The sequence below is a fragment of the Balaenoptera musculus genome, chromosome 20 (genome assembly GCF_009873245.2).
Source record: "Balaenoptera musculus isolate JJ_BM4_2016_0621 chromosome 20, mBalMus1.pri.v3, whole genome shotgun sequence".
NCBI classification, from domain to species: Eukaryota; Metazoa; Chordata; class Mammalia; order Artiodactyla; family Balaenopteridae; genus Balaenoptera; species Balaenoptera musculus.
This window is the reverse complement of record NC_045804.1, coordinates 59,415,581-59,441,781: the sequence shown is the minus strand read 5'-3', so window position 1 is coordinate 59,441,781 and position 26,201 is coordinate 59,415,581. Positions and strand designations below refer to the sequence as shown.

At 59.6% G+C, this 26,201-nt stretch overlaps 3 protein-coding genes across 22 annotated transcripts in view; 2 read left to right on the top strand and 1 right to left on the bottom strand.

The window, feature by feature from the left end:
• The first annotated feature begins 316 nt into the window (after positions 1–316).
• On the top strand, positions 317–10,432 carry NATD1 (N-acetyltransferase domain containing 1). The gene is made up of 3 exons (XM_036837964.1): positions 317–498; positions 6,518–6,636; positions 7,909–10,432. The coding sequence occupies exons 1-3, from the start codon at positions 393–395 to the stop codon at positions 8,023–8,025; spliced, it is 342 nt and encodes a 113-aa protein (XP_036693859.1). The 5' UTR covers positions 317–392; the 3' UTR covers positions 8,026–10,432.
• Positions 10,433–11,185: 753 nt separating this feature from the next.
• TMEM11 (transmembrane protein 11) lies at positions 11,186–24,585 on the top strand. The gene is made up of 2 exons (XM_036837963.1): positions 11,186–14,615; positions 23,742–24,585. The coding sequence occupies exons 1-2, from the start codon at positions 14,557–14,559 to the stop codon at positions 24,256–24,258; spliced, it is 576 nt and encodes a 191-aa protein (XP_036693858.1). The 5' UTR covers positions 11,186–14,556; the 3' UTR covers positions 24,259–24,585.
• The window catches only part of DHRS7B (dehydrogenase/reductase 7B), a 43,296-nt gene continuing 35,570 nt past the window's right edge, over positions 18,476–26,201 (bottom strand). For 16 of the 20 annotated variants that reach the window (XM_036837950.1, XM_036837952.1, XM_036837946.1 and 13 more), the window contains one exon: positions 24,395–26,117. In XM_036837950.1, coding sequence (XP_036693845.1) covers positions 25,912–26,117 — 206 coding nt within the window. In that variant the 3' untranslated portion in view covers positions 24,395–25,911. Of the gene's footprint in view, positions 21,808–24,394; positions 26,118–26,201 lie in introns of those variants that run through there. The other 4 variants (XM_036837958.1, XM_036837942.1, XM_036837953.1 and 1 more) reach the window with 2 other exon arrangements.

Sequence of the window (26,201 nt, the reverse complement as noted above, 5' to 3'; positions counted from 1 at the left end):
GCCAAAACTAAATAAATTTAAAAAAAAACAAGTGGTGGCTGCGAGGGGACGGTGAGAATTGCCCTACAGGTCGTCACGTGTCTTTGAGAAGGGGTCCGTGGGGGCCCCAGAGTCTCCTGCCGGCTGAGGCCAGAGGCCCAAGGGCCCTGGCGCGAAGCTGTGAGCGGCGCGGCGCCTTTAAGAGCCAAACGGAATGCACCAAAACAGAGCGGCCGCGCGCTCACTGGCCGCGCGCTGCACGTGACCGCACAGCTGATTTCCTGCCCCCCCTTTTTGTTGCTGCCGCCGCCGAGTGTCAGTTTCTGCGCCGCCGCCTGCGGTCGGCCCACGGTGCGGGTCCGTGCGCATCTCGCGGAGCCCGCCGCGCGCCCGCAGCCCGGGTCCCAGCGCCCATGGCGCACTCGCCGCCCGCCGTGCCGCCGGGCGCGCCGGAGCAGGGCTGCCCCATCCGCGTGGAGCACGACCGTAGGCGCCGCCAGTTCACCGTCCGGCTTAACGGTAACGCGGGGCCCGGCCCGCCCCCGCCTTTTGTCTGCGCGCCGCGGGGCTGGGGGCGCACTCGCGGGCCGGGTGGAGGCGGGCTGCCGGGAGAGTCGAGCCCGCGCCGGGCGCCCGGGGTGGAGAGGGCCCCGGGGAGGCGGAGGCAGGCGCCGGGCAGCTCCGATCCCGCCTCGGCCCCGGGGAACCCGCACCTGCTCGGCCTGGCTGTTTTCCGGGCTGCTGCCGAGGTCCTGGGGAGCGTGGTGAGCCACCACCTCCCCTTTCTCCGGTGTTCAGTGGCTTCTGGCTGTCCCTGGGAACCTTAGCTTTAATGCACCAAGGGGATTGGAAGAATCCTCTGGGCCGACCCGGGGCTGACAGACAGAGGGGCTTCTGCCTGGGAGGGGCGGGGGGCGTGGAGGGATGGTGTCACCATCAGACCCCAGAGGCTCTGGGACTTTGGCTAAGTTGCCTCATCTCTGTGCGCGCCAGTTTCTCCGTCTCTGCAATGGGGTTAACACCAGCGCATAACCCCTGACTGGTGGTAAGGACCAGATGCCCCAGTAAGAGTAAGGTTCAGAACAGCGCCTGCGGCAGGTAGTAAATGTTGGTGAGCATTGACTGGGCATTATTATTATTATTATTAATTATTATTATTTTGGCCAAGAGGTGCAGCATGCGGGATCTTAGTTCCCCCACCAGGGATTGAACGCGTGCCCCCTGAAGTGGAGGCACTGGAAGTGCGGAGTCTTAACCACTGGACCTCCAGGAAAGTCCCTGGGCATTACTTTTTAAACCAGAAGCAAAGTGAAGTCCTCATTTCCTGTAAAGAAAGGTTCCACCACTTACTAGCCCACACTCCCTCCGCCTAAGAGGTCTGGGGATGGAAAGTGGAATTATGAAATGGAGGAGTGAACTTTCATCCCTGTGCCCCACCCCTTCTGCCTTAATAACTTTTTCTTCCCTCCCAGCTGGGCCCCCTGTGGCAGTGTCCAAGCTGGAAGGGCCCTTATGGGCCACTGTGCCCATTTGTGAGGAGGGAAGAGAAAGGCTTCCTGAGGTGGGGGGGATGTGCAGAGCCCGGATGGGGTCCTACCTGGGCCCACTCCTCCCACCTGCACTTGGACGCCCGGGAGGGGCTGGGGCCTGGAGCGCGGACCGTCGTCAGACTCCCCCTTTGGGCTGTGCTGTGCATTGAGCTGGGCCCAGCACATCGCTGTCACAACACCCTTGTGACCTGGGCATCACCACCGCAGCTCAGGGGAGTAAGCCGAGGCCGGCGCAGGGGAGGAGCTCAGGCCAGAACTCAAACACGTGTCTTTCCACCTGGAGGCATGTCCTTCCTCCGCCGTGCTGCCTGCAGTGGCCCAGCGGGCTGGCCGGCCGTGACTCTCCGGGCCCCGCTGCTCTCGTTGGACGAGGCCCCATGGCTTTTCAAATCCTCTTTTTGAGGCTCCAGAGAGGCCTTAGATTCCCTTGGGGGGGCTCAGGAGACCCTAGACACTCAGAGGAAGAAGAAAAAGGGAATGTTTGGGGTTTTCCTTCTTTCTTTCCCTAGTGAGTACAGCCAAAGGACACCCCTCTAGACTCGGCTGTGGTCAGAGCTGGACGTGACCCGCCGTCTTTCTAAACTTGCCCCTCTGTTGCCTGCTGCTCGGATGGCTAACTGTAAAGTGGACCGGGGTCCCCAGCCAAGCCCGGGAGTAGCTCCTCGCCCGCCCGCGAGGCGGGGGCTGTGCGGCCGGGCCGGACCTGGTCTGGGTGTATATGGGGGGCGGGGAGTCATCTGTGCCCAAGCCCCCACCCCACCCCGCCCCAGCTAGGGAGGGGAACGGCCTGCCGTGCTGTCTCCTGACCTGCAGGCAGGCCCCGGAGGCCAGCTCACTGCGCCCGGTGAGAGATGTGGACACTGAGGCCGAGAGGCAGAGCGGCCCTGGGGCTCCAGGTGCGGGTGTGTACCGGCCATCCCCTGGCAGAGCTGGGCTGTTGCGCCTCCAGCGGGCTCCAGGTCTGGGGAGGGAAGAGGTTTGAGCGGCTGTGTGCATTCAGTCCTCAGGAGGCCCCACGCACGCGGAGTCGCTTTATCCTCAGCCTTGTTGGTGGGGGGTGGCGGCGTTGTCCGAACTGCTCTGCCCATTTTACAGAGGAGGAAGCTGAGGCAGGGAAAGTGACTGACGTGCCCAGGGGCTCGCACCTTGGAGGTAGAAGAACTAGGATTCATTCCACAAGTGCTTATTGAACACCTACTGTGTGTTGCGAAACGTTGTTGTAGGTGCTGGGGGCTCCTGGGACCGACCGTCTGGGGGGCAGTGGACGATAAAGTGTAGAGCGTCCTAGAGAGCAAGACTGGTGAGAAATAAGGTCGGGTGTCAGGAGAGGGCTCTTCTTTGTTTGTTTGTTTATTTCGGCTGCGCTGAGCATCATGTGGGATCTTAGTTCCCCCACCAGGGATCGAATCCGTGGCCCCTGCATTGGAAGCGCAGAGTCTTAACCACTGGACCACCAGGGAAGTCCCAAGGGCTGTTGTTTAGAGTCAGGTGTCTGGGAGGGCCGCCCTGCGAAGGAGGCAAGGAAGGGAGCTACGGTGGGAAGGGCACTCCACGTGGAAGGGGCGGCAAGTGCAAAGGCCCTAGGATGCCTGGTGTGTATTGGGAGCAGCAGGGACGGGGGACGGAGAGGCTGCATAGCAGAGGACGTCAAGAGGTCTTGGGGGCAGGTGGTGCGGGGCCGTGGAAGGCATTGTGAGGACTTGGCCTTGACTCCGGGTGAGGTGGGTGCCTGGGAGGGTCCTGAGCAGAGGGCGGGTGGGATGTCCTGGGCTCCCTCTGGCTGCTCTGGGGCAAGACAGGAGCAAGGATGGCTACTGCTCTGGAGCAGGCGGTGTGAGAGGAGGGGAGAAATCCCAGCTGCTGGATGGTTGTTGAAAGAAGCGTGGTTGGGTCTTGCTGATGTGGGCTGTGAGAGAACGCAGGTGCCCAGGCTTGTCTGGTCCCCAGATCCAGGGTCTGAAAAGCTAGCTTGTATCACCAGTGGGGTGAAAGCGCAAAGCCAGAACTGAGCTCCCACCCCTGGGCGGCCCCACCCTTGGCCTTTGCTTTCCCCTCCCAGCCAGTGCCGAGCGTCCCACTTGCTCCAAGAAGGGTCATTTGGGGGTCCTGGAACCCAGCGCCTTCCACATCCTCCCCAGCCCCCACTTTGCGGATGGGAAGACTGAGGCCCTGGGCAGCAGAGGCCTCCTACATTCGGATCCCAGTTCCCGGGCAGGAGGCCCCTGCACGAGACACGTTGTGCCCCCAGGGCACCCTCATGCCCTTCGCGTCCTGGGATGCATGCTAGAGCGGGTCCCTGGGCAGGGTGCCTGGCGGGGGGATGGGACCAGCTGGGCCTGTGGGTGGGCTTCCTGGGCGGCCCCCAGGGTCTGCCCTCTCACGCTTCCCAGCTCTGAGCCACCAGCACGTGGCCCCTGCCCACACCAGGCTCTGCAGGTAGAGATGCCCAGAGAAGCCAGGCGGTGCCGCCCGCCCTGGGCTCCCTCGCCCACTTGTCCTTGGCCAGCTACCTCCCAGAGGGCGCAGAGGGCCTGGGTTCTGGCTTTGCCTCTGCCTCAGCCTCATCGTCTGTATAACAGGCGTTTTGATCTGCTGGGCCTGCTCTCGGAACTGGTGCAGGCAGGGCGGAGACCGAGGGAAGGGCTCCTCATTTGCCAAGTTGCTTTAACTTTTCTCAAAACCAGTCACAGCCCATGATCTCGACGCGACTCTCAGGCCCAGGAGGGAAGTAGTGGTTGTCCCAGACCTGGTGAGGTCTGAGGTCTCCTGGCAGAGCTGGGACTGGAAGCCGGGGCCCTGGCTGGCTCCGTGGCCCGCAGGTGGCAAGTACTGGCCCAGCCCGGAGAAGGGCCTGGGGTCCAGCCAGGCTGCCATGAGCGGAGACTGTGGGATCCACGGACCCAGATGCCGGGGATGGGGTGGCCGTGGTGCCCAGGGGGGCAGGTCAGGGGGGTCTCCGGCGGGAGGCGCCAGGCAGAGGGAGCACCCGCCTGAGGCTGGGTGGACGTGGGGGGCCACGAGGGGGCCCCTGAGCAGAGGACGGACAGGATGTGACTCGGCTTCCACGGGGGTGCAGGGGCCGGCGGAGGTATGAAGTGGCCAGATTCCGGGCATGTTTTGAAAGCTGTGCCCACGGGCCTGCCGGAGGTCAGAGCAGAGGCTGAGAGGCGTACGAGAAGGGCCTCGGGGGGTGGCCGTCCCCAGGCAGCGTGGGGCAGTTGGGGCTGGGTGGCCTCTGCGGTCACCCTGAGGCCCAGGTGTTGCAGGGCTGTCCGCTGGCGTCCGGCTCCTCCGCAGCCCGGGGAGGTGCGGGGCGGGGAGAGGGGTCAGCGTCGCGCCCTCTCCCTCACACGCAGCCCACGTCCGCCCCGCGGCCCGATGCCCTTCTGCTCCTCTCGGCCGCGAGACCCGGGGTCCCCAGACAGCTCCACACGTGCCGAGCTGCGCCATAGCCTCTCAGAGCCTCGGTTTCCCTGTTTGTCGACGGGGCTGTGAGAACCCTGCCCATTTTGTAAGGTTCTCGTGAGGATTGGTGTGCGCAGGGGCTGAGTGCGCCCCACCGGTGTGCGCTGCAGCTGTCCTGTCCTGCTGTCCCCAAGGGCGTGGGGTCGGGCTCCGGGGAGGTACCGGGCGTGCAGGAGCCACGAGCCGGCCTCCAACTCCTGCTGTGCGTCTGGCCCACAGAACAGCAGGAGTTTGTGGGGCAGGTATTTCTTGGGCATCTGCCCCGGGCTGGGCACTGGGGATGTGGTGGTGACCGAGCCCCTGGGACCACCAGGAGCTGGCGGGCTGGGAGGGGCAGAGAACCCCCCAGGCCATCGTGGGATCTGGTCCATCTGTGGCCCCAGTGGTCACGCAGGAATGCTGACGGAGGCGCTGGGTGAGCGAGTAAACAGGGGCCGGGAGCAGGCCAACAAGGGCTCCAGACCCCCGCCCCCTCTCCGCAGGGCTGGCCACAGGGCAGAAGCAGAGGTCTGCTCAGTGCCCGTGAAGCCCCCGACGTGGCCTGCTCCCCTGCGTAAACATTCGCCTCGGGGCCTTTGCGCTGGCTGTGCCCTCTGCCCACCCCTCCCCTGCTCTTCCCTCAGACGCCTCCTGCTCCCCAGTTACCCCTCAGCTCAGAGGTTTCCTCCTGGGAGGTCTCCCCTGACTACCCTGGCTAAATGCCCGTCTCCCCTGGCCCAGATTATTTTTTCCTTCATACACTTGAAACTTCCTGAAATAGTAACCCGTGGAGTTGTCCTCAGCTCCTGAAACAGTGTCTGGGGCTCAGTGAACTTTTGTCAAGGGGAACAGGTGGCCAGATGGGTGGATGGGATGCCTGGGCAGGCAGATGGGGGCCAGATGGGTGGATGGGTGTGTGGTTGGATGGACAGACAGGCGGATGAGGAACTGAGGACTTTGGTTGGAGGAACTCCAGTGAAATGTTTTTCCAGCGGGAAACCAGAGTGGACCAGAGTTCCAGGCCTGAGAGGGCATGAAGGCCAGCTTGCTCTGCCTCCCATGCCTGGCGTGGCTGTCCTGTGTGCCCTCCTCCTGCCCTTCCCCAGGGTCCGGTGGGCGGTCCTGCTCTCTTGTCTCTTCTGGCTCTGGTTGAGTTGGCGCCTTGCTGAGCTCTGCTCTTCATCCAGCGCTGGGCCTGGGGCTCCCAGACCCTCGGGCAGGTGCTCCGCTGGGGATGCAGAGAGCTGGGCTTTGGGGGGCGCCGGGGGCCCTGGGATGCTGGCTGGAGGGTAGCAGGAAAGGCCCACGCGGGGCGCGGTGTGTTCGGGCGCTGTTCTAAGCATTTTATGGAAATTGCCTCATTTAACCCTCCACACACTCTAATGAGGAACGTTCTGTTACATCCATACTTTATGGACGCGGAACTGAGGCGCAGAGAGGCTGTTCCAGACCCAGCTCCCCAGCCGGGCTCCAAACGCCTGCGCCTCCAAGGCCCAGGTCTCCGTGCCGGCTCGGGCCTCACCCGCCCACCACCCTCCCCACAGGGTGTCACGACCGGGCTGTCCTGCTCTACGAGTACGTGGGCAAGCGGATTGTGGACCTGCAGCACACGGAGGTCCCCGACGCCTACCGCGGGCGCGGCATCGCCAAGCACCTGGCCAAGGTAGGGGCGTGGGGGCTGCCCCCCACTCAAAGGAGACCACGCCCCGGGGGCCGGGCCCCGCCCTCCCGGGGCTGCCGCTGCCTCGCCCCCTTCCCCTCCTCTCGGGCCGGGCCCCGCCCTCCTCCCGGGGCTGCCGCTGCCTCGCCCCCTTCCCCTCCTCTCGGGCCGGGCCTCGGGCCCCCCCCCCACCAGCACACGCACACACCTGCCTGGTGCCGGGAGCTCACTGCCGGGACCCCGTGTCTGGTGCTCCATGAACCCTTGCTGAACAGGTGGACAGACGGACATTGGAGTGACTTGGCTCTTGCCCCTGCGTCCCCAGCCGCTAGGAGAGCAGCTTGGGCTACAAGGGGCTTTAACCTGGAGCAGAGCTCGGCCTTGCGTTCCCCTGACGGCTGCTGGGGCCCAGCCCCTCCCCCTGCTGCCCCGCTGCTCCCTCCGCCTCCTCCCCCCTGGCCCGGGCGGGGGACAGGTGTCTTTCAGCAGCAGCTCGAGCTGGTCTGTGGGCCCACCCCGTTACAAGCGAGGAACCCAGAGTTGCTACCTGGGTAACAGGAGAAGGGATCTGCCAGGGGTGAGGGCGCTTATCCGCAAAATGGGAGAAGAGCCTGGAATCCTGTCACTAGAGGCTCTCGGGTTGAAACCCGGGGTCAGGTGTGGGCCACTGGGGGGGGGGGCCGGACGGTCAGACGGCCGACCAGGAGCCCAGGCGCCTAGTCGGCCCTCGGCCTTTGTCATCAGATCCTCCAGCTACACCCAGACTGTGCTGTACTGTTTCAGCAAGCGTTCATTGTGCTCCAGTGTGTGCAGGGCACTGGGGCAGGGAGGTCACCAGACCCACCAGGACGACAACTGCACGCTGACACCCCCGCCCCCGGCTGCTGCTCTTGGGATCCCTGTGAAAACTGAGTGACCTCTGCCAGGGGCGGAGGGAGCCCCGGGCGCCCTGACCCAGCCCATAGGGGAGGCTCTTGAAGGAGCATCCAGTGAAGAATTAGCGGAGGAGTTTGGTGGGCACCCCGGCTCCCTGTGGAGACGGGCGGGCGGGGTTCTCCCGGGGCGGATCCGATCCTGGCCCCTCTCTTCCCTGCCTTGTTCCTCCGGCAATTCACCAGAGCTTCCCGCCCCGGCTTCCCGACTGTAACGGCGGTGGCGGCGGCACCCCTGGCTCCGTCGCAGACCCGAGGGAAAGCCCGGGGCCTGAGGGGCTGGGCCTCCGAGCCGAGGTGCCGCTGGGGGCCCTGACCGCTCTTCTCTCTGCCCGGCTGCCAGGCCGCTCTGGACTTCGTAGTGGAGGAGGACCTGAGGGCCCATGTCACGTGCTGGTACATCCAGAAGTTCGTCAAGGAAAACCCCCTGCCGCAGTACCTGGAGCGCCTGCAGCCGTAGCCCCGGCCCCGCGGGGCCCGAGCCCGCCCACCGGACCCTCCCTCCGGGCCTCGCCCCGGCCTCTGCGTGCTCTCAGGAACCCTGGTCCCCACGGGGACAGACTCAGAGTTATTTTTGTAAGGACGCTCATCTGTGGCCATGGTCCAGCTGCCGTGGCGAACGGGGCCCGGCTGTTCCTGCTCTGCAGACACCGTGAGGGCCCGCAGTCAGGACTGGAACGCGGACAGGGGCGGCCCTCTGGCCTTTCTGGGTCCCACCTGCTGCTCCCCGCTCCGTGATGGGCAGGGGGGCTGATCTGGGGCCCTGCCGACTTGCCCAGGCCGGGTCCTCTGTGCAGATGAGGAGCCACGAGGAACCTTGTATGCCAACTGCTGGGGGCATAGGGCCAAGCGCGCATGCGCGCACACGTCTCCTTACTCCTTGCAACGCCCCCACAGCTCTCCAAGAGGCAGGCCCCCCGTGGCTGCCCTCCCCCTTCCAGCCCGAGTATCTTGGGGATCCCCACCCCTCGCTGTGGCTGAGCTTTCTCAGAGAGGGCCCTTCAGAGCTGGGGTGGGAGGGAGAAAACCGTCCTCCACGAACCATCCGCACCACCCAAGAGGAAGAAGCAGTTCTGCAGAGGGATTTCCTGTGCAGCCGCCAGACATCGGAGCGTCTTTGCCTTCCTGCGAGCTCGTGGCCCGTCAGGAGTCCTGGGGCCCCGCCCGGACCGGCCTTCCTGGGAACAGCCTGGGGAGCAAGCACCCCAGCACCCTTTGTCCTGTGGGGCCAGCCTTTCTGGGGGCTTCCTCTTGGGGGCTGGTTAGGGCTCAGTGTACCAGCCTCCTCTGCCGTGCTCCCCACAAGGGCTGAATCCACGCCTGCTCTTCTGTGGGGCTGGAGGGGAGCCCAGGAGTCCGGTCCCTCTGGGGCTGAGACGTGAGTGACGTGGCCCCTCCAGGCCTCTGGCTAGGGTGGGCTGGTTGCCCCCGTGACGCCTCCCTTGCCTGACCTCGGCAGGCATTAGCCTGTGTCCTCTTTCCACTCGTCCGCTCCAGTGTTGCACCAAGCCCCACTCCTCCACTGCAGTGGCCTGGGGCCCCCAAACACCTGTGCACAAATGCCTTCTCACCTGGTGGCGGGAACATCTCCGTCTGCGTGCCTGAAGGCCTGGCAGCCCCAGAGTCACCGTCCTCAGCATCCCCCACTCTTCCCAGGTCCCAGCCCCCAGGTCCCAGCCCCCCTCTGGCCTCCAGGAATTCCTGAGAGGGCCAAGGGCACCCACCGCACTCCCAGCTATGTTTGCAAAGGGCTTTTGGGGGAGTCAGGGAGGCCCCTGAGCCTCTACTGTGCTGGCAGGAGGTGGGCTCGGCTGCTGGGTCCCCTCCGAGCCCGGGGGTATCCCCTTCCCGGTGCAGCATAAGGAAAGAGTGGGTTGTAGGCCTGAGAGTGGACTGACGGGCAGCCCAGGCTCTGAGCCATTTCCCTCTCCAGCACCACCCCCTCCCCATCCACACATCCCTCCCCAAGTTCAAGCACAGACTCCGTCATGAGAACTTCTCTCCAGTAGCTCAGCGAGCTGGTGCTGATCCCTCTGCAGCCTTTGGGGCAAGGTGGCCCCGTTCCAGGAGGCGCTGTCCATGGGAGGGTGTCGCAGCGGTGGCGCAGGGGACCCCAGGGCAAGCAGCTTGTGGAGGAGCGGAGGGCTGGGTGGCACCAGGGCTCGCCAACCCCCGGCCCAGCCTGCACCTGTGTTCTAACAGCAGGTGACTCTGGTGCCCAGCCGGCACACAGACAAAACACTTAGTACTTGAACCAGGGGATGTGCGGGGTCTCCAGGGCCCCTGCAGCGCTGGACCCAGGGACAGCTTGTCCCCAGTTTCTGCAGGTGCGACCCGGGCCTCCTTGCCTCGGGCTGCCTTAAAGTGCCGCTGCTCCCGCTAGAGCCCTCGGCGGCAGCAACGGCCAACTCTCCCAGGTCGGGCCGGGTCCGCTGCAGACCCCTGCCCCGGAGCCCCAGCCCCCTCTGCCAGCATGCCCAACCCCATCCCGCTGTGGCTGGCCGCCCCCCCCCACCCCGGTGCTACCCTGACTGACTGGCATCCCAGCCTCGGCCCCCAACCCCACCCATCCCGGGACACCTGGGGAACTCTTGCTCAGGAGGCAGGTCACGTGGGCCAGTTTGTGTGCCACTGGCAGGACAGGGGGACACTCAAGAGACCCACCTAGGCCCCCCAGGCAGATCACCCCCGAGGCCCCGTGCCCTCCTGCCACAGCTGACTTTGTGGGTCTCTCTTTCTTGCCCGGTCGAGACAGGTGGTCACTCACGTGCCTTTCCCACTCAGGACCTGCTGCAGGTGGCGTCTGGGCCAGGGCTGGTCTCCAGACGGATTGCATGACGTACATTTCAATAAAAGGTGTGACCCAGTGCAGCTCCAGGACTGCTTCTGGAAGGGCAGGGGCACTCCCCCACCCCCCACCCCTGCCTCTGCCCCACCCCCATGACAGTTGGGCTCCACCCAGGTGTGTGTGTGGGGGAGCCCTCAGGTGTGAGGGAGGAGTAAGAGGGCAGACCTGGCAGGTGCTCTGCGTTCCCGCATCCTAACTGGCGGCAGGGGAAGCAAGGCTCTGAGAGGCGCAGGTGGCGTCAGGATCTGGGGGCTTTGCCGGCCCGGCCCGTGCCTCCTCCCATGTACGGGCCCCTCTGAGGCCACAGTCATGCCCCGGGCACTGGCTCCCCTCGCTGGGAGCAGCTGGACGGGGTGACCAGGAAGAGGCCGTCAGGTCACATCAGCTGCTGCTCTTAGCCCTGTCCCTCTCTCCCCAGGAAGCCTTCCCTTGGAGCTCCTGGCCCAGGGGGCACAGGCCAGGGGCAAGCGTGACTCAGAACACAGACGATGGAGAGCCTCCGGCATGGTGTCCGGAGCCTGAGGACTCCTGGATGGGGCGTGTTCCTCTAGGTCCACCTGGCGGGGGGGGGGGGGGGGGCGGGGGTCACATCTCTGCCCCGACGGAGAGGAAGGGGCTCTGCGGTCACCAGGTCGCCAGCCCTCCATCGTGGCCAGCTCAGCTCCCACAGCAGCTCCGTGAGACACCAGGTATTGGGAACCAGAGGCTGGGGGCAGGGGGGTGTGTGTCACAAGGCTGCAGGAAGGCAAGGGGACCAGGACCCACGCCCAGTTCTTGCCCCTCCACGTCCACATCCCGTGGCGGAGACTTCACATGGCAATTCCCAGGGACACCCCCAGCAACTGCCCTGCTGCAGCCTGGGGTCTAGAAGTAAAACCCAAGTTACCGTCTACCCTGAACCAGAATGAAACGGCGGGGCAGGGACAGGACAGACCCAGTAAAGGTCCTACCGGGAGGAGGGAGGGCAGGAGCCGGCAGCCGGGGCAGGAGTCGTGGGTGCTGAGTGACCCCTGCCCACCCAGCCCTCCTCATCCTGCTTCCCCATGGCCACCTCTCAGGAGTCGTCGGCACACTTTCTGCAGCTCTTTCCTGACCACGTGGGTGTGACTAGGCTTTCCTCTGAGCAGCAACTCGGGGGCCCATGTCCCCTCCAGCCTGCAGAGTCCCCATCCCCAAAGCCGACCACATCCAGCTGTGGAACGGGCAGGACGGGGCCCAGGGCCCCCTCATGTCCCCAGCACTGCTGCAGGGCAGGCTGGGGGTGAGTTCCAGCCATACAAACAAGGAGCCTGCGTTCTGAGGCCTGGATGGGGAGAGAGGAAAACGCACCCCCACTGGGATCTGGATTGGGGGAGGGCTCTTTGCTCACAGCATGGGGCAGGGTCCCCTCAAGGCAGCCTGGCTGGCAAGGTGGTCCTGGGAGGTTCAAAGCCTGGAGTTAGATGGCAGGACAGAGCTGCAGGCACAGCATGCAGCCTTTGGGTAAAAGAAAGCAGTTTCTTTTTTTTTTAATTGAGGTATAGTTGATGTACAATATTAAATAAGTTTCAGGTGTTCAAGATAGTGATTCAGCCAGCCTGCCCAGCACCTCCACAAACAATGCCCTGTATTAAATCCCTTCTGTTTGAAATACCTCGGGTGGATTTCTTTTCCTAATTAGACACTGATTAATATAGATAAAACTACCCCCATTTTACAGTTGAGAAAAGTGACATTCAAAGAGAGGAAACGACTAACCAAAGGCAAACCCAGTACCTCTCCTCTTGTCACCCTGGTCCCATTACTGGGTCACAATGCTGTCCCCAGCTCTTCCTTGCACACTCTTCATCCAGGCCCCATGCAGATGCCACCTCTTGAAAAGACCTCTAGCCAGGTGTCATCTCCGAGTCATCTATTACATCATCCTGCTTAGTTTCTTGTCAGTATTTATCATTCACTGAAAATACTTAGTTACTTAGTTGTTTATTCCACTGGACTGGAAACGCCACGAGACCAGGAAGTGTTTGTCTTACTAAATGCTGTGCCTCTGGTGCCTGAGAGTACCTGGTACTGACTGTGCACACAATTATTTGCTATAAAAATGAATGAAAAGAGTAGTAAGGGAAGCGGCAGAGATTTCCGAGCACAGCTAGGACCCACCTTTCCTGCTGGCTACTTCTCCGCCAGCAATCAGGGCTCTCTGGGCGCCCACAGGAATTTCAACTCCCACCATTCAGGTTGTGCCCTCAGTGGGAGCTCAGTTACTACACGCTGAGGGAATCAAGCTGCCCATGAATCTTCCAGAAGGTGTCTGTGCACTAGCAGTGATGAACAGGTGACATTCTGGGCGTCTCCACTCAAGTCAGCAGACTTCACCCTAAAAAGACCTCCTTTAGCGTGGCAGATGGCCTGTTAGAAGTTAAGTGCAAGAGCAGGGAGATGGGGAGATGGTCCCAGGCCCACAGTTGCTTGAGCACTTTCCTCTGTGCACTAGATCCTGGCCTTCCTGAGAGACACCATAGCCTAGCGAAATCTCGGCAACCGGACAGCTTGGGCTCAAATCCTGGCGCATGACTTTAGCGAGTCACTCAGGTAGGTCCTCCTCATTTGCAAAATAAGAATGTGGATAAAAACAGTATCACTTTCACAGGGCTGTTGTGAAGATTTAAGAGTTAATCACTTAAAATAATTAGAACAGGGCTTGGCCTGACTTAAATGTCAGTTGATTGTTACCTTGTGTGCTGTTCTGAGTTCCTACAGGTGTCACCTTGTGTAATGCTCATACTGGTCCTCTGAGGAGAGGTGCTAGTATCACGCCCAGGTTACACACTGGGAGGCTGAGAAACAGAGGTTATACAAGCAGCCCCAGATCCAGATCCATGCTTCAAACCCAGCTGTTGTAGAATCCCTAGAAACCCTCTGAATCAGCAAACTGGTCCAGAGAAAACAGATAATCACAAGGCGAGATGGTCATTGTTCGGAGGTCTCTAGCAGTGCCGCACACTGTTACCTGGAGGCGGGATCGTGACCCAACAGGAAGAGCAGGTACTGCTGAAGGATGGTTGGCAGGGAGAGAAAGGCATTTTAGGCACAGCATGGACCGTCTGGGGACCTCCGAACCCTCCGAATCTGCTAACCTGGCTCTGGGCAGGGAAGGGAGGCAGCTGAAGCTGGAGAGGGGAGCAACCTCCACATTATGGAGGGGCTTCTGGGTTGCGTTAAGGAGCTTGAGTTGCATCTTGTAGGTACCGAGGGCCCGTGACAGACTATTAAGACTATTGTAGACTGTGAGCCGGAAGGAAATCCTGAGGAATCCTCAACAATGGGAGCCGCATCTACACCCAACAGCCCTCGGGCCCTGGTTCGCCCGGCTACGCCAGACCCGGGGGCTGAGAGCAGGCGCCGTGCTTCTCCCCTCTCTGAACACGGAGCTGATTTCGGCATGAGAGTTGCTCAAATGCTTATGGGACCAATTATGTCTAGCGACGCTGTCGGTCGGAAGCAGGGGAGGGACTACAAGTTCAGAGCTGCGAGGGGTCCCCCGGATCAGCCCCTGGTCGGAGGCGACAGGGGGCAGGAGTCACTGGGCTCCGTCCGCCCTCCCGACTCGGCAGGGTCCAGGCAGGGCTCCCGCCGGCGGGGTGAGGGGCTAGCACCCGCCTTCGAAGACGCCCGAGTGCGGGGCTGTGTCCTCGCCACCACGGCCGGACGAGGGTGCGACGTGCGCGGGCCCCTGTCTCTCCCAGCAGTCATCACACGTTAAATTCTCCCCTTTCTCCGCTTCCAGACACTCTCTGCCAACAGCCTGCCAGCAGGGACCCCCTGGCGGCGGGAACCGCGTCCGTCTCGCCTCCCGAGAATTTGGGGGATGAGCGAGAGTGGCCCCTCGGTGACCTCGGCGGTCGAAGCTCTCGAAGCGCAGGAGGCCTAGCGGCGGCTAGTCCGGAAGTGGGCCCTCAGCTCCTCCTGTCTGGGCCCGCCTTTCCCAGGCGGCCTCGGGGTGGGCTTCCGGCGCGCAGTGTATTGTGGACCTTATAGTCCCACGTGGCCCGATCCCCAGCCGGCGCGCCCTCCGGGGCGGCGGCCGGACTACAACTCCCTCCCGCCCGCGCGGTGTCGCGAGGCCTCCCGGCGTGAGGCGTTCGCGAGCGGGGAGTCTCCAAGATGGCCGCGTGGGGAAGGAGGCGTCTTGGCCCGGGCGGCGGCGGCGGCGCCCGAGAGAGGTGAGGCGCGGGCTGCTCCCTGCGAGCGAGTCGGGGCTGGGAGCCGGCGGGGCTCCTCAGGCTGCAGCGCCGTCCCCGCCTCCGCCCCGCGGCTCGCCCCGGTCAGCCGCCGGGCGCGCGGGGTCCCGGTCCTGGCCGACGCGGCCTCCGCGGAGGACTCAGGAAGGGGCGATGGCGGGCTGGGCACGGCCGGGCCGCTGCGGGACCCACCTGGATGCCGCGGGCCGAGCGGCGCCGGAGCCCCCGGCCGTCTGGTCTCGCGCGTGGTCCTCTCAGCCGTAGCGAGGAGCGGCTCCTGGGACGGAGGAGGAAGGGGAAGCCTTCCCAGCGCGGGCCGGTGCGGGGCGAGCGAGGAGGTTCGCGCGGTCACCGAGGGGCCTCAGCCTTCCGCGCTGTGACTCCGGACAGGGAGCCGGCCGCTTCCCCCGGGGGTGATCCTTGGGACTTTGGAGGCGTCTCCGCGATCGCCCCTGCCGTGCAAGTCCTTTGCAGCGACCTTTCCTAACGAACGGTGCGTGAGTAGGGAGCCGGGAGCTTGTTTCTAACAAGGTGGATTTCGATTTGAAGGACTCATTTCTAGAAGATGAGATTGGAGTCGGTTTCGTGTTTCGTGTTGAATTTACAGTTTTTGCTTCTGGAAAACAGTTTCAGCTAGTGGAAGCCACTAGAAGCTGTTCAGGCACCAGAAGTTTGGGAAAGGATGTGTATTCGTGGAGTCATCCGGTTTGCACTGTCCTGACCATTCTGTTACGAGTGGGCTGGTGCGGTAGATATAGGTCAGCAGGATCTCCGGGTTTGGGTTTTTTTTTTTTTTTTTTTTTTTTTTGGTGAGGATTGTTGAAGAGAAAAGTTCTCTTTCTTTCCTCTTCCCCCTTCCTCCCCTCGCCTCCCGCCCCGCTCTCTTTTTCTCTCGACTATTCTGCGTTATTCTCTTTCTTTGATTGCATCACATACTCATTGTGGTCGCCTTCCTGTTTGGTTAGCTGTGCTGATAGACCCCTCCAGGTTGCATTTTATTCTCGAGCTCGGAGTTATCCAGCCTTGTCCCTGCTGCACTTCCTCTTCTTGGAGAAGCAGCAGTGAACGGCCAGCAAGTATTTTTGTTTTTCCACCTCCCACCTGGTTATTTCTTAGATGGGACCATAAAAAGTTAAAGAAGTGATCTCGATGGTTTCCAGATGGCCTTAAAAACTAGCAAACATTTTCAAGATCTTTAATGCAAACATTAATCCTTTAGTAATAGGAAATAACTGGTTTAGAAGACACAGTTGCAGAGAGAAAAGCATTCCTCCTTACTGGATAAAAACAACAGAAAGGGCCAAATGAGGACGCCCCAGGCACCATACAGGGGCCGTGCCAGCAAAAGTTACGCTTTTACTGATCTAAGAAATTGGATATTGGTTTGTTTTTTTTTCCCTCTTTGGTTTAAGACAAGTGTTAATTCGAAACTGAGTTTGCAAACCAGGATCCCAAAGGCTGAAACTAGTCCTTGACTGTGATCCTCAGTTTTTAAGAGAATTTAAGTTAGTTGCCAATGGTTATAAATGGAAAGATTTCACATAAAACTCCCCTTGAAAAGCTGCGTGGTGGCTCTTTTTGGTCAGGGCAGGTGCTCATCATTCCTCACCTGACAGCTTGACTCATTGCAGTTACCTGTCTGGTCTCCTTAGGTGTTCAGGTTGCACCCTTTGGCCTGAACGGCAGGCTCTGCTTGCACATGCATATGTCGTGTGTCAGCCAGGGATGGGGCGTCTGCTTTTGTGGTTTGGGTGGCACCATCTGTCATCCTTCCAGATAACATGGAGTGGCTGGAGGGGGGTACCCCTTTGTTTGCCTCTGCCATGAGGCCCTAGCTGGGCTCTTTTGGAGGAGTGTTTGCCTGGGCTGTTCCCTGAGATCCTCCATGCTGAGTAGGGGATGGAAACATAGCCTGGGCACACCTCCATTCCTGCTCAGTGGGTGGGAAGACTTTCGGGTGGGCAGGCTGGATTGATTGCCCACACCATAGATTGAGGCCCAAGCATACCTAGTGGCTCCCGTGACCGAAGCAGGCTGATTATGGTGGTCTTAAATGACTTTGTTCCATGTCACGTTTGTGCTGACTCAGATTTCAGCTCCACACTCTAAGACCACTTTCCCGAGTTGCTGCACACACTTGGTTGGAATCTGCTTCATGCTGACACCCAAGGAAACGTCGTCTAGTTTGGGGCATTGGCTGGAGCAGAGCAACGCTTTGGGCAGACTTTCCAGATTTGCCTGTGGCTGCAAACTCTGAAGCCTGCATTGTATTTGAAGGCCCTGCTTGGTGCCAGACTTTCCTCAGGAGTTACTGTTGTCAGCTGTGTGTTAATGACGGTCCAGTTTAGAATACATAGTGTGTGAATTCTTGATTTACCTGGTTCTGGAGTCTAGAGCTGTGTTAATTCAGTGCCCACTAGTCACTTGCAGCAATTAAATTTAAATTAATTAAAATTAAATAAAGTGAAAAATTCAGCTCCTCAGTCACACTATTCACATTTCAAGTGCTTGGTAGCAACGCATGGCTCGTGGCTAATATATTGCACAGCGCAGATAGAGAACAGAAAGGTCAGCGCTGGTCTAGACCAAAATAGGAGAGGGGTGGAAATAGCAAAATGAGAGCTGCTTGCATGTTGATTTTTCTCTTCAGTCCATTAGATCTAGGGAACCCACAGTGTTTGTAATGAAGAACATCAGACCCTGAGCTGTAACCTGAATTCTTGTCCAAAACTCCACACACTGGCAGCAAGCACAGCAAACAGATGGCCGCTTGTCCTGACGGCCTCTTTGAGACAAACTTGCCCATCTGGGAAGGCGTGGTGCAGGTATCTGTGTGTTCTGCCGCTTGGGTGCCAACCTGGGCCAGCTCACAGAGTCCCCCCTCCGTCCCATGTGGGCTGCCTGTCCTCCTCCCGGAGGGCCCCCGAGTGTCCCTAGTTCTCTGTGACTGCTGAACGTGAGCGCAGCCCGTGAGGGTGCACGGGATCTGATTCTGATCACGGTGTGAGGCGGCAGCACTGCTGAAAGGCCTGGAGTGTTCAGGGGGCCGGGCGTGCTCTACTGAATGCTCAGGTTTTAGAGTGAAACCACTTTTTGTGGCCTTTCCCCTCCCCGGCTCGTGCAGGTGTCTGCTCCAGCGTTTCTAGGCAGCCAGTTCTGTGGGATTACTTCCACATCTTCTGTGCTACACTTTATGCCCGGGGACTGGGCCCTCCTCTTGGACAGCTTTGCTGTAATCTTTGAACGGGATGGATGTGGTTCTGGCTGGCTGCTGGAGGGTTTCGTTCCCAGAACAGGTGGACCACGAGCCCCGTGGGCAGGTGGCTGACATCCCCAGGGCGACATTCCCCTCATTCTGACCTGGTCATTTCCTTTAGAGCTGAGGACCTCCAGGGGGTTTGGATGTTTTCTTTCTCCTGAGTTTCTTTCCTCCTGGTCTGTATGAGTCGTGCCAGTAGAGCATCTGCACCCAGGTCCACGGGTGTGCAGGCCTGAGGGTGTGGGTCCCTCTCAGCTGGCTGCCAGAAGGTTCTGATCCTGGAAGTTGGATGTTGTAGGTTAGGGTCTGCTGAGGTTTGTTCTCTGCGGTGAATCTCCATTTTCCTTGATTCGTTCAAGCCGTCCGGGTTCCAACGGCGGTAACTCATGCCTCTGTGGTTCAGTCCTTCAGGCCTGACTTTCTGAAGGAGGGAGGGTGGTCTTGTGTCCTGAGCCAGGCCTCTCTGCACCGGCGCCCGGCCAGTCTCGGCAGTTCCGCTCGGGGCTGTCCACTAGGGCAGCCGTTGGCCACCTGCGGCTGTCAAGCATTGGAAATGTGGCTGGTGTGTCTGAGGAACGGAATTTTAAATTTCACTCAATTTTACTTAAGTTTACACAGTGCTTGGGCCTTACACTGGGTGGTGCTTTGCAGCTGTCACCTTGTTTGCATGCCCGGCCCATCCCATCTCACCCCATCTTCACTCTGTGAGCCGGGGCCTTTGCACCATTTGACATGAGGGAAGCTGGCTCAGAGCAGCAAGGGGTTTTGTCCTTGGACACAAGGCCAGTGAGTGACTGAGAGGAACCGGAATCCAGGCCTCTCGGCTCCCACTCTTGGTGCGCCGTGGTCTTGTCCCCAACGCAGAGCTGCCCGGTCCCTGGAGCACCACGGGGAGCCTGTTCCCTGGCACGTGGCTTCCTCTGAAACAACGAGAACGTCAGGTGCCAGTTTGGAAATGTCCTCAGTATTTGGAGCTACAAGCCTGTGCTTTTCAGTCCTAACTGGCCTTTGAATCCACAGCATAGGAGTTTACTGCTTTCCTTGGCTCCCAAGGAAGTGATTTGGGGTTTGCCAGAAGTGGGTTTCCCTAGACCGGGGATGCGGGGGTGGCACCACCTGGCATGTCACAGCTGGTCACGTGACCCTGTGCTTATTGGGTGGAAGGCAACCTGATGCATGGACCTAGTTTAATTTTCAGCCACAGGTGCCCTTAATTACTGTTAATTGTTTTTCATCTGTCAGTCCTTTCAAACGTCCTTCCTCTAAGTCTGCTGGGAACCTGTCACATTCAGGCCCAGGGTGGGGCGGGGCGGACCAGACTGCGATGAAAGCAGTCACTGCCTTCAAGGAGCTTGGCATCACCTCCTCCTGTGTTTGAGCTGAGACTGTGAGCCCAGCGCCGCTCCAGGAAGGGGCCTTAAAGCAGTGTTTGGGTCGGTTCTTCTGGTTCCAGCATGACCAGAAAAGGTGGTGGGTTGCAGGGCCAGTGCCCGCTGGAGTGGAACAGGGAAACGGACTGCAGGAGTGTGAGACCACCTCGGCCCCTTTGCGGCCTGGGAAGCCACTGGAGCAGGAGGGGGGCCCCCTCTCCTCGGCTGGGAGGGCCTGCCCTGTCTGGTCTCTTCCACCCCAAGGGATACAGAGCTATTGGACAGGATTTTTCTTTTTATGAAAAAATTTATAATTAATTTTCCCATTATAAAAGAAACACGTTTATTTTTTGTTTTTGAAAAATACAGAAAACTAAAATTTAAAAGTTACCTGTTGGGCCACCATCCAGAGAAAACCATTATTGGCCTTTTTTTATGCAGAGCATCTTTGATGCTTCCCGCTGGGTATTTTGTCTTGGAATTTTAAAAATTATATGTTAAATCCATCAAAAGTATGTCTCTACCATATGAAAAGTTATACACTTGCTACCATATGTACGACCTTGGGAACACGAGGCTAAATGAAGGAATCAGCCCCAAAGCCCACGTGCCACGTGATGCATTCCTGCAGAACGCCCAGAAGAGGCAGATACACAGTCAGAAAGTAGGCTGGAGATTGCCAGGGACGGGGGTCAGGGGCGAATGGGGAGTGACGGGGTTACTTTTTGAGGTGAGGAAGATGTTCTAAAATTGATCGTGGTGTTGGTTGCACAACTCAGTGAAAGTGTCGAGCCACTGACTTGTGCAGTTTAAGTGGGTGAATCTATCACAATAAAGCTGTCATTTAGGAAGCACAAGTCAAAACCACCACGAGATGCCACCTCATACCACTAGGATGGCTACTATGGAAAAAACAGAAAATAAAAGTGTTGGCAAGGATGCGGAGAAAAGGGAACCCTTGTGCAGTGTTGGTGGGAATGTAAATTAGTACAGCCACTGTGGGAAAGTGTGGAGGTTCCTCAGAAAATTAAAAATAGAACTACCACATGATCCAGCAATCCCACTTCTAGGTATATATCCAAAATAATTAAAAGCAGGGACTAAAACAGGTATTTTTACACCCGTGTTCACAGCAGCATCGTTCACAATAGCTAGAAGGTGGAAGCAACCTATCGATGGATGGATGGATAACGAAACGTGGTCTGTACACACAGGGAATATTACTCAGCATTAAAAAGGAAGGAAACTGACACTTGCTACAACGTGGATGAACCTTGAGGACATTATGCTAAGTGAAAGAAGCCGGCCACAAAAAAAGATACTGTGTGACTCCACTTACATGAGGTCCCTCCCTGAGCAGCCAAATTCATAGAGACAGAAAGTAGAAGGGTGGGGTGCGGGGGGAGTTGTGGTTTAATGGGGACAGAGTTTTAGTTTTGTAAGACAAAAAAGTTCTGGACATTGGTTGCCCAACAGTGTCTTAGTGTACTTAACCTTACTGAACTGTACACATAACACAAAATTTACAGATAGTAAATTTTGTGTTATGTGTATTTTACCGTAGTTTAGAAAACAATTAATGAACCAAGCGCTAGCGTCTCCCTGGGCCACACTGCCCTCCCGAGCGCAGGCAGCGGCCACCTCACTCCGGAATCCTCCGCCGTCTCCGTGACGGCACGTGCTTGGTTCTGCACGCTTCTGAACCGTGCGTGCGTGCGTGCGGCGTTCACGGGTGTTGTGCGCCCGCTTCCCCTTCCGGGTCGGGAGGCACTGGGTGACTGTGCCTCCACGGCTTTACCTCCCGTGGCCGAGTCACGCTCTCTCTCTCTCTGCTCTCGCCAGAGTGCTGCTTTGAACATTCTTGTGCACCCCTGACTTTTGGAGCTGTCTCCAGACTCTGTGGGTCCCGTGTCTGAGGCTCCTGTAATCCCAGGTTCAAGACAGGCTTCAAGATGGCGTGGGATCCCCAGGGCCGGCTTCTGTGCTGGCAAAATGAGGTTTGTTCTGTGGGCTCTTCGTGCTGGCTGCCAGGTTCCCCAGGATTCCTTTGAGGACTATTTCCTGGGTGCTGCTGGAGCCGATTCTGACGAGGAGAGGAGACTGACCCCAGCTGGAGGCAGGTTCACAAGCCCCCAGGGAGAGCCCGTGACCCTGACCGGAGGCAGCGCCTGCAGCAGCCCCTGTGGCCCGGCAGGCTGTGCTCCTGTGCAGGCCAGTTCCGTCCCGTAAGCTCCATGGAACCTGCCAAATTCAAAGGGTTCTAAAGTCATTTGGTAAGAAGGGGCCCCTTTCTTTCTGGAGCCCCTCCATTCCCCTCCTCAGAGACAGTCGTAACTCTTGGGTCTTTGTATATCCGCCCAGAAACGTTCTGTGCATCTAAAAGCAAATGTACACTTTCTCAGAAATGCACTGGAAATCACAGGCTACACACACTGTTCTGTACTTGACTTTTTCACTTTTAAAGACCTTTCCATTATTGGCGTGCTCAGTTTTATTTTTCAACGTGAACCCTTTTTACTATGCTCTCTTGCTGGTCATTTCACACCTGCAACAAAATGCAAAAATATAGTCGCTTAGGAAGCCCAGGACTCAAAGGATCCCAATTAGCTATTAGTTGTTGGGTTTTTTTAATCTGCTTTTGTGTACAGGGTCAAGTTGGGGGTTGGCTGGTGGTGCTCTGAGATGGTTCAAGGCAACCTTCTGACTGGGTTCTTTCCTTAATTGGGTTACTTCTGACCCAGAAACAAAGCAGGCCACACGCAGTGGGCGCTGGGGTAGCTGGGCAGTGGTGGCCATGGCTCACTTTCGAGTCCTCGGCCACCTGGCTTGAGAAGCAACAGTCCCTGTCAACTGCAGGACTGAATCTGGTGGTCCAGGCAGCCTTTGAAACCATTTGCAGGGCAGAGGGTGCCCCGGCGCCCCCAGCAGGTGGGGCTGTGCGTGCTGACTGCGGGGTGGGTCCTCTGACAAAGGGGACGCCTGCTGGTGGGTCTGGGTCTGTTTGGGACCTTGTGCCGCTTCCCTTCCCCGCACAGTGTGGAGGCCTGGAAATCTGCGTGTGTGTGTGTCACGGTCCATCCTTTCCTGAGCAGGTAAAGCAGGTTTGGCCTCTAAAGCAGAACTGGTGGTGAGCCCAGGGTGATGTGCCCGCTGGGCTGGCTCCTGAGCCTAGTGTGTTGGAAGGCGCCTGGGAGGGTTCTCCGCGCTGTGGAAGGTTGTTCACTGGTTGGCGGTGACGGACAGGAGTGGGGTGACCGGCCCACCGTAAGACTTGGGGCTCCAGGTGGCCTTGGTAGGTGAGCTCCCCATCCACACACCCTCAGCTGTGCTGTCCCGACTGCCCGTGTCCACTGGTAGTTGCCCCCGTGCCATCAGGGCTGAACCAGCAGCCTGGAGGGACTTGTGGGCACAGCCACCAACATGTGCTCGCCCAGCACGCTGTGGGAGGAACCGGGAGCCCGCCCCTGGGGTGGGCGCCAGCACGCCGGCAGAGGCGAGGGCGGGGCAGACAGGAAGGCCTGGGTGAGCACCAGGTGAGGGTGGGGTCTGCCCATGACGTGGCCCCGAGATGGAGCAGTCTGTTTGGACGCTGGGGTTTCAACTGGCACTTTCTTGTTGGGCCTGTTTTGTCACTGCACTCAGGTAGGTTAGGGTTTGGGCAAGAATGTTCTCTAATCCCAGCCTTGACACCCGCGTCTTGCTCTGAGCATTCCAGAGGGACTCTGTGGCCCGAAAGCTCACCTTGGAGGCCGAGAGGGAGGCATCGTCCCTTGGCCTCACTCTGACGGTCAGCGGGGCGGCACAGACCCTCCCTTTTCCCGTGCTTCTCTCCCTGTGCCTGTCTTGGCTGATGAACTGGAGAACACAAAGGAAATCTCTGCGCCAGGGCTGCTGCTGCCGGGAGTGAGGCCCGCCTCCTAGGTTTGCTTGTCTGCTGAGGTGCCTCGTAAGGTGCTGGATCCCACCTGGGAGCCTGTCTCCTTTCTGAGTTAAAACCAAATGGGGAGGGGGACTTCCCTGGCAGTCCAGTGGCTAAGACGCCATGCTCCCAATGCAGGGGGCACGGGTTCGATCCCTGGTTGGGGAGCTAAGATCCCACATGCCATGCAGCACGGCCCCCCCAAAAAAAATCCCCCTGGGAGCACGAAAGGGCGGGCACCAGTGGCCGGCTCTCCCTCGCCTGTCTGTCCTCCCAGGAGTTTGCCCAACAGTCCGGTCTCCGCTGCCTTGAACGCGTAACAGCTTTCCTCTTTGAAGGAAATGCTGACCCTGGAGGTTCTGGGGTGACCTCGCTTCACAAGCCTTCCCTGGTCCCTACGCGCGCGGCCCCTTGTGCGGCCGCTGACCAGGCAGCTCCGAGCCCCGCTCCCAGCGGCCGCCTGGCGTGCGCAGGGCAGGGGCCTCCCCGCGGGGGATGGCATCTCCGCAGAGCAGCAGCCTCTAACCTGCTCTTCTTTTTCCCCACCCCTCCCTCCTAAGGGCGAGCCTGTCGGCCACAGACTGTTACATTGTGCATGAGATCTACAACGGGGAGAATGCCCAAGACCAGTTTGAGTACGAGCTGGAGCAGGCCCTGGAAGCCCAGTACAAGTACATCGTGATCGAGCCCACCCGCATCGGTGACGAGACAGCCCGCTGGATCACCGTGGGCAACTGCCTGCACAAGACCACCGTGCTGGCGGGCACCGCCTGCCTCTTCACCCCGCTGGCGCTGCCCCTGGATTACTCCCACTATATCTCCCTGCCCGCGGGCGTGCTGAGCCTGGCCTGCTGCACCCTCTACGGCATCTCCTGGCAGTTCGACCCCTGCTGCAAGTACCAGGTGGAGTACGACGCCTACAGACTGTCCCGGCTGCCCCTGCACACACTCACCTCCTCCTCCCCGGTGGTGCTGGTCCGGAAGGACGACTTGCACAGAAAGAGACTGCACAACACGATAGCACTGGCGGCTCTGGTGTACTGTGTAAAGAAGATCTACGAGCTCTGCGCCGTATGATCGGGGCAGAGTAGGGCGAGCAGGCAGCCCGGCCCGCGAGGTGGCGGAAGGGAGCCCGGGAAGGCATCTGGCTGCACGTTTGTTATTTTAAAGAAATAACACATCGCAAGTGTACCAGGGGTTTTTTCAGCTCATCACACTAAGATGTGGATTCCCGTAACCCACGGGGGCCTGAGGCTGTGGAAGGCCGACCAGGCAGCTGGATGTGATGGAAGCAACGCTACTGGGGGATGTGAACACGCTTGGGGGGTTGTTAAGTATGTTGTTTAACTGTACCATCCAGAGCCAACCAGAAGCTATTGACCATTAAAATTATGAGAATTTCAACTCCAGGTGTCCGCTCTCTCCGTGACGGTCCGCGAACAGGCCTCTCAACAGGCAGGGCCAGCCCCTCCCAGAGCAGCCTCACGCCTCGCCTTGGCCTTGGCCCAAGGCGGCGCAGCTCAGTGCCGCTCGGGGGTGTGGCAGGACAGGTAGGTGGCGAGGCCTGGCGGTCACTGGGTCTCCACTGGGTTCCCCTGGAGAGCTGGGGCCTGGGACCTCTTGTACAGATTCTGATTTAGGAGAACACAAACTAACATCTGTATTTTTCTTAAAGCACTGAAGCTGTCCTGATGTGTCCTGAGTTCAACCTGCTGCCCCCCTCATGTTCCACAGACAAGGGGGCCATGCCGGCCCGAGACTCTGCTCGGTCATCCCTAAAGGGCACCTTTCTAAGCGGCAACCAGACTGATGTTCACGTAGTTTTAAAGGATCCCTCAGGAAGATCAGACACCAGAGAGTAACAAGGGGTGCAGGGAAGGTGTCAAAAGGGTGTATGGGGGTGATGGGGCCATCTGTTTATAGGGGGAGAGCCAGAAATTTTAGAAGAGTGAGAAACTATGGTCCCTCAGTTGGGTGCTGGGTGGCAAATGGTCTGGAACAAGGGTAAACTGGCAGTGATCCTAAACAGACCTGTCTTGACCGTGCGGTGCCCACCACCCTCCTGAGCCTGCTGGGTGGGACTGGGAGGTGTTTCTGTAATAAACAGGCCAGATTTGGAAAGGGAGCCTGTGATCTGCCTGCAGATCAGATTCATGGGTGAGGCGGCTGGAGACGGACAAGCTGTGGCCACCTTGGGGCAGCCGAGCAGAAGCTGTCACCAGAAACAAGCCAGGTGCGGATGGGCGGCTCCAGCACACTGAACGACGGGACACGCCGAGAAGCCAGTCACATGCTGACTGTTGGCCGCGCTGAGCAAGGTGCTGGGGGACCCTGTGAACGGTGTGAAGGCAGCAGCAGCCTTCTCCCCGAGCCCCAGGGATGGGCTCTGCCCCCAGCGCTAGGTGAGTCAAGTACGAGAACTGGCTCAGATGACAGGATGTCTTTGATCTCAAGACCCAGATTCAAAGGAGGCGTGGTTCTGCCTGCCCTCGGGGATCACAGCTCCACAGCTCAACCCTTTCCTTCATGTCCTAGAGTTTAGACCCAGCTGCATTTTACCCCTCCCCCGGAGGAAGCCTGTCCTCCTCCAGCAGGACAGGCTGGGGGTCTGCGGGAGAGGCGTGACTCCCTCCCTCCCCTCCCCGTGAGGCAAGAATCCAGTACAGTCCACGCAGACACACCTGTCGCCGTGCAGCAGCGGTGCTGCCGCGCCGCCTGCCCGCACAGGCACTAGCAACGCTTGGGCTTCCACTCCTTCCTGGCCCGGGAGGCCATGAGGCTGAAGAAGAGCCGGGGAGCCAGAGTCCGCAGGTAAACAGCCAGGGAAGGCGCCACATCAGCCAGGACCACATCCTTCTTTTTCTTCCCCACGGCAGCCAGCACATCTCGGGCCACCTGCGAGGGGCTTCGGCCCTGGGCCGTGGTCTCGTCCATCACTGAAATGAAACGAGAGACTCACTGAGCTCGGGTTCATGCCGAGTGAGGTCAGTCGTCAGTATATACGACCAACACCCACACGT

Bases quoted from the DNA above. Each gene is read 5' to 3' on its own strand.
- NATD1 (XM_036837964.1), top strand. From the start codon at position 393: ATGGCGCACTCGCCGCCCGCCGTGCCGCCGGGCGCGCCGGAGCAGGGC. The intron at 499-6,517 runs GTAACGCGGGGC...CCCTCCCCACAG, and splicing joins GTTCACCGTCCGGCTTAACG to GGTGTCACGACCGGGCTGTC. The intron at 6,637-7,908 runs GTAGGGGCGTGG...CCCGGCTGCCAG, and splicing joins TCGCCAAGCACCTGGCCAAG to GCCGCTCTGGACTTCGTAGT.
- TMEM11 (XM_036837963.1), top strand. From the start codon at position 14,557: ATGGCCGCGTGGGGAAGGAGGCGTCTTGGCCCGGGCGGCGGCGGCGGC. The intron at 14,616-23,741 runs GTGAGGCGCGGG...CTCCCTCCTAAG, and splicing joins GGCGGCGGCGCCCGAGAGAG to GGCGAGCCTGTCGGCCACAG.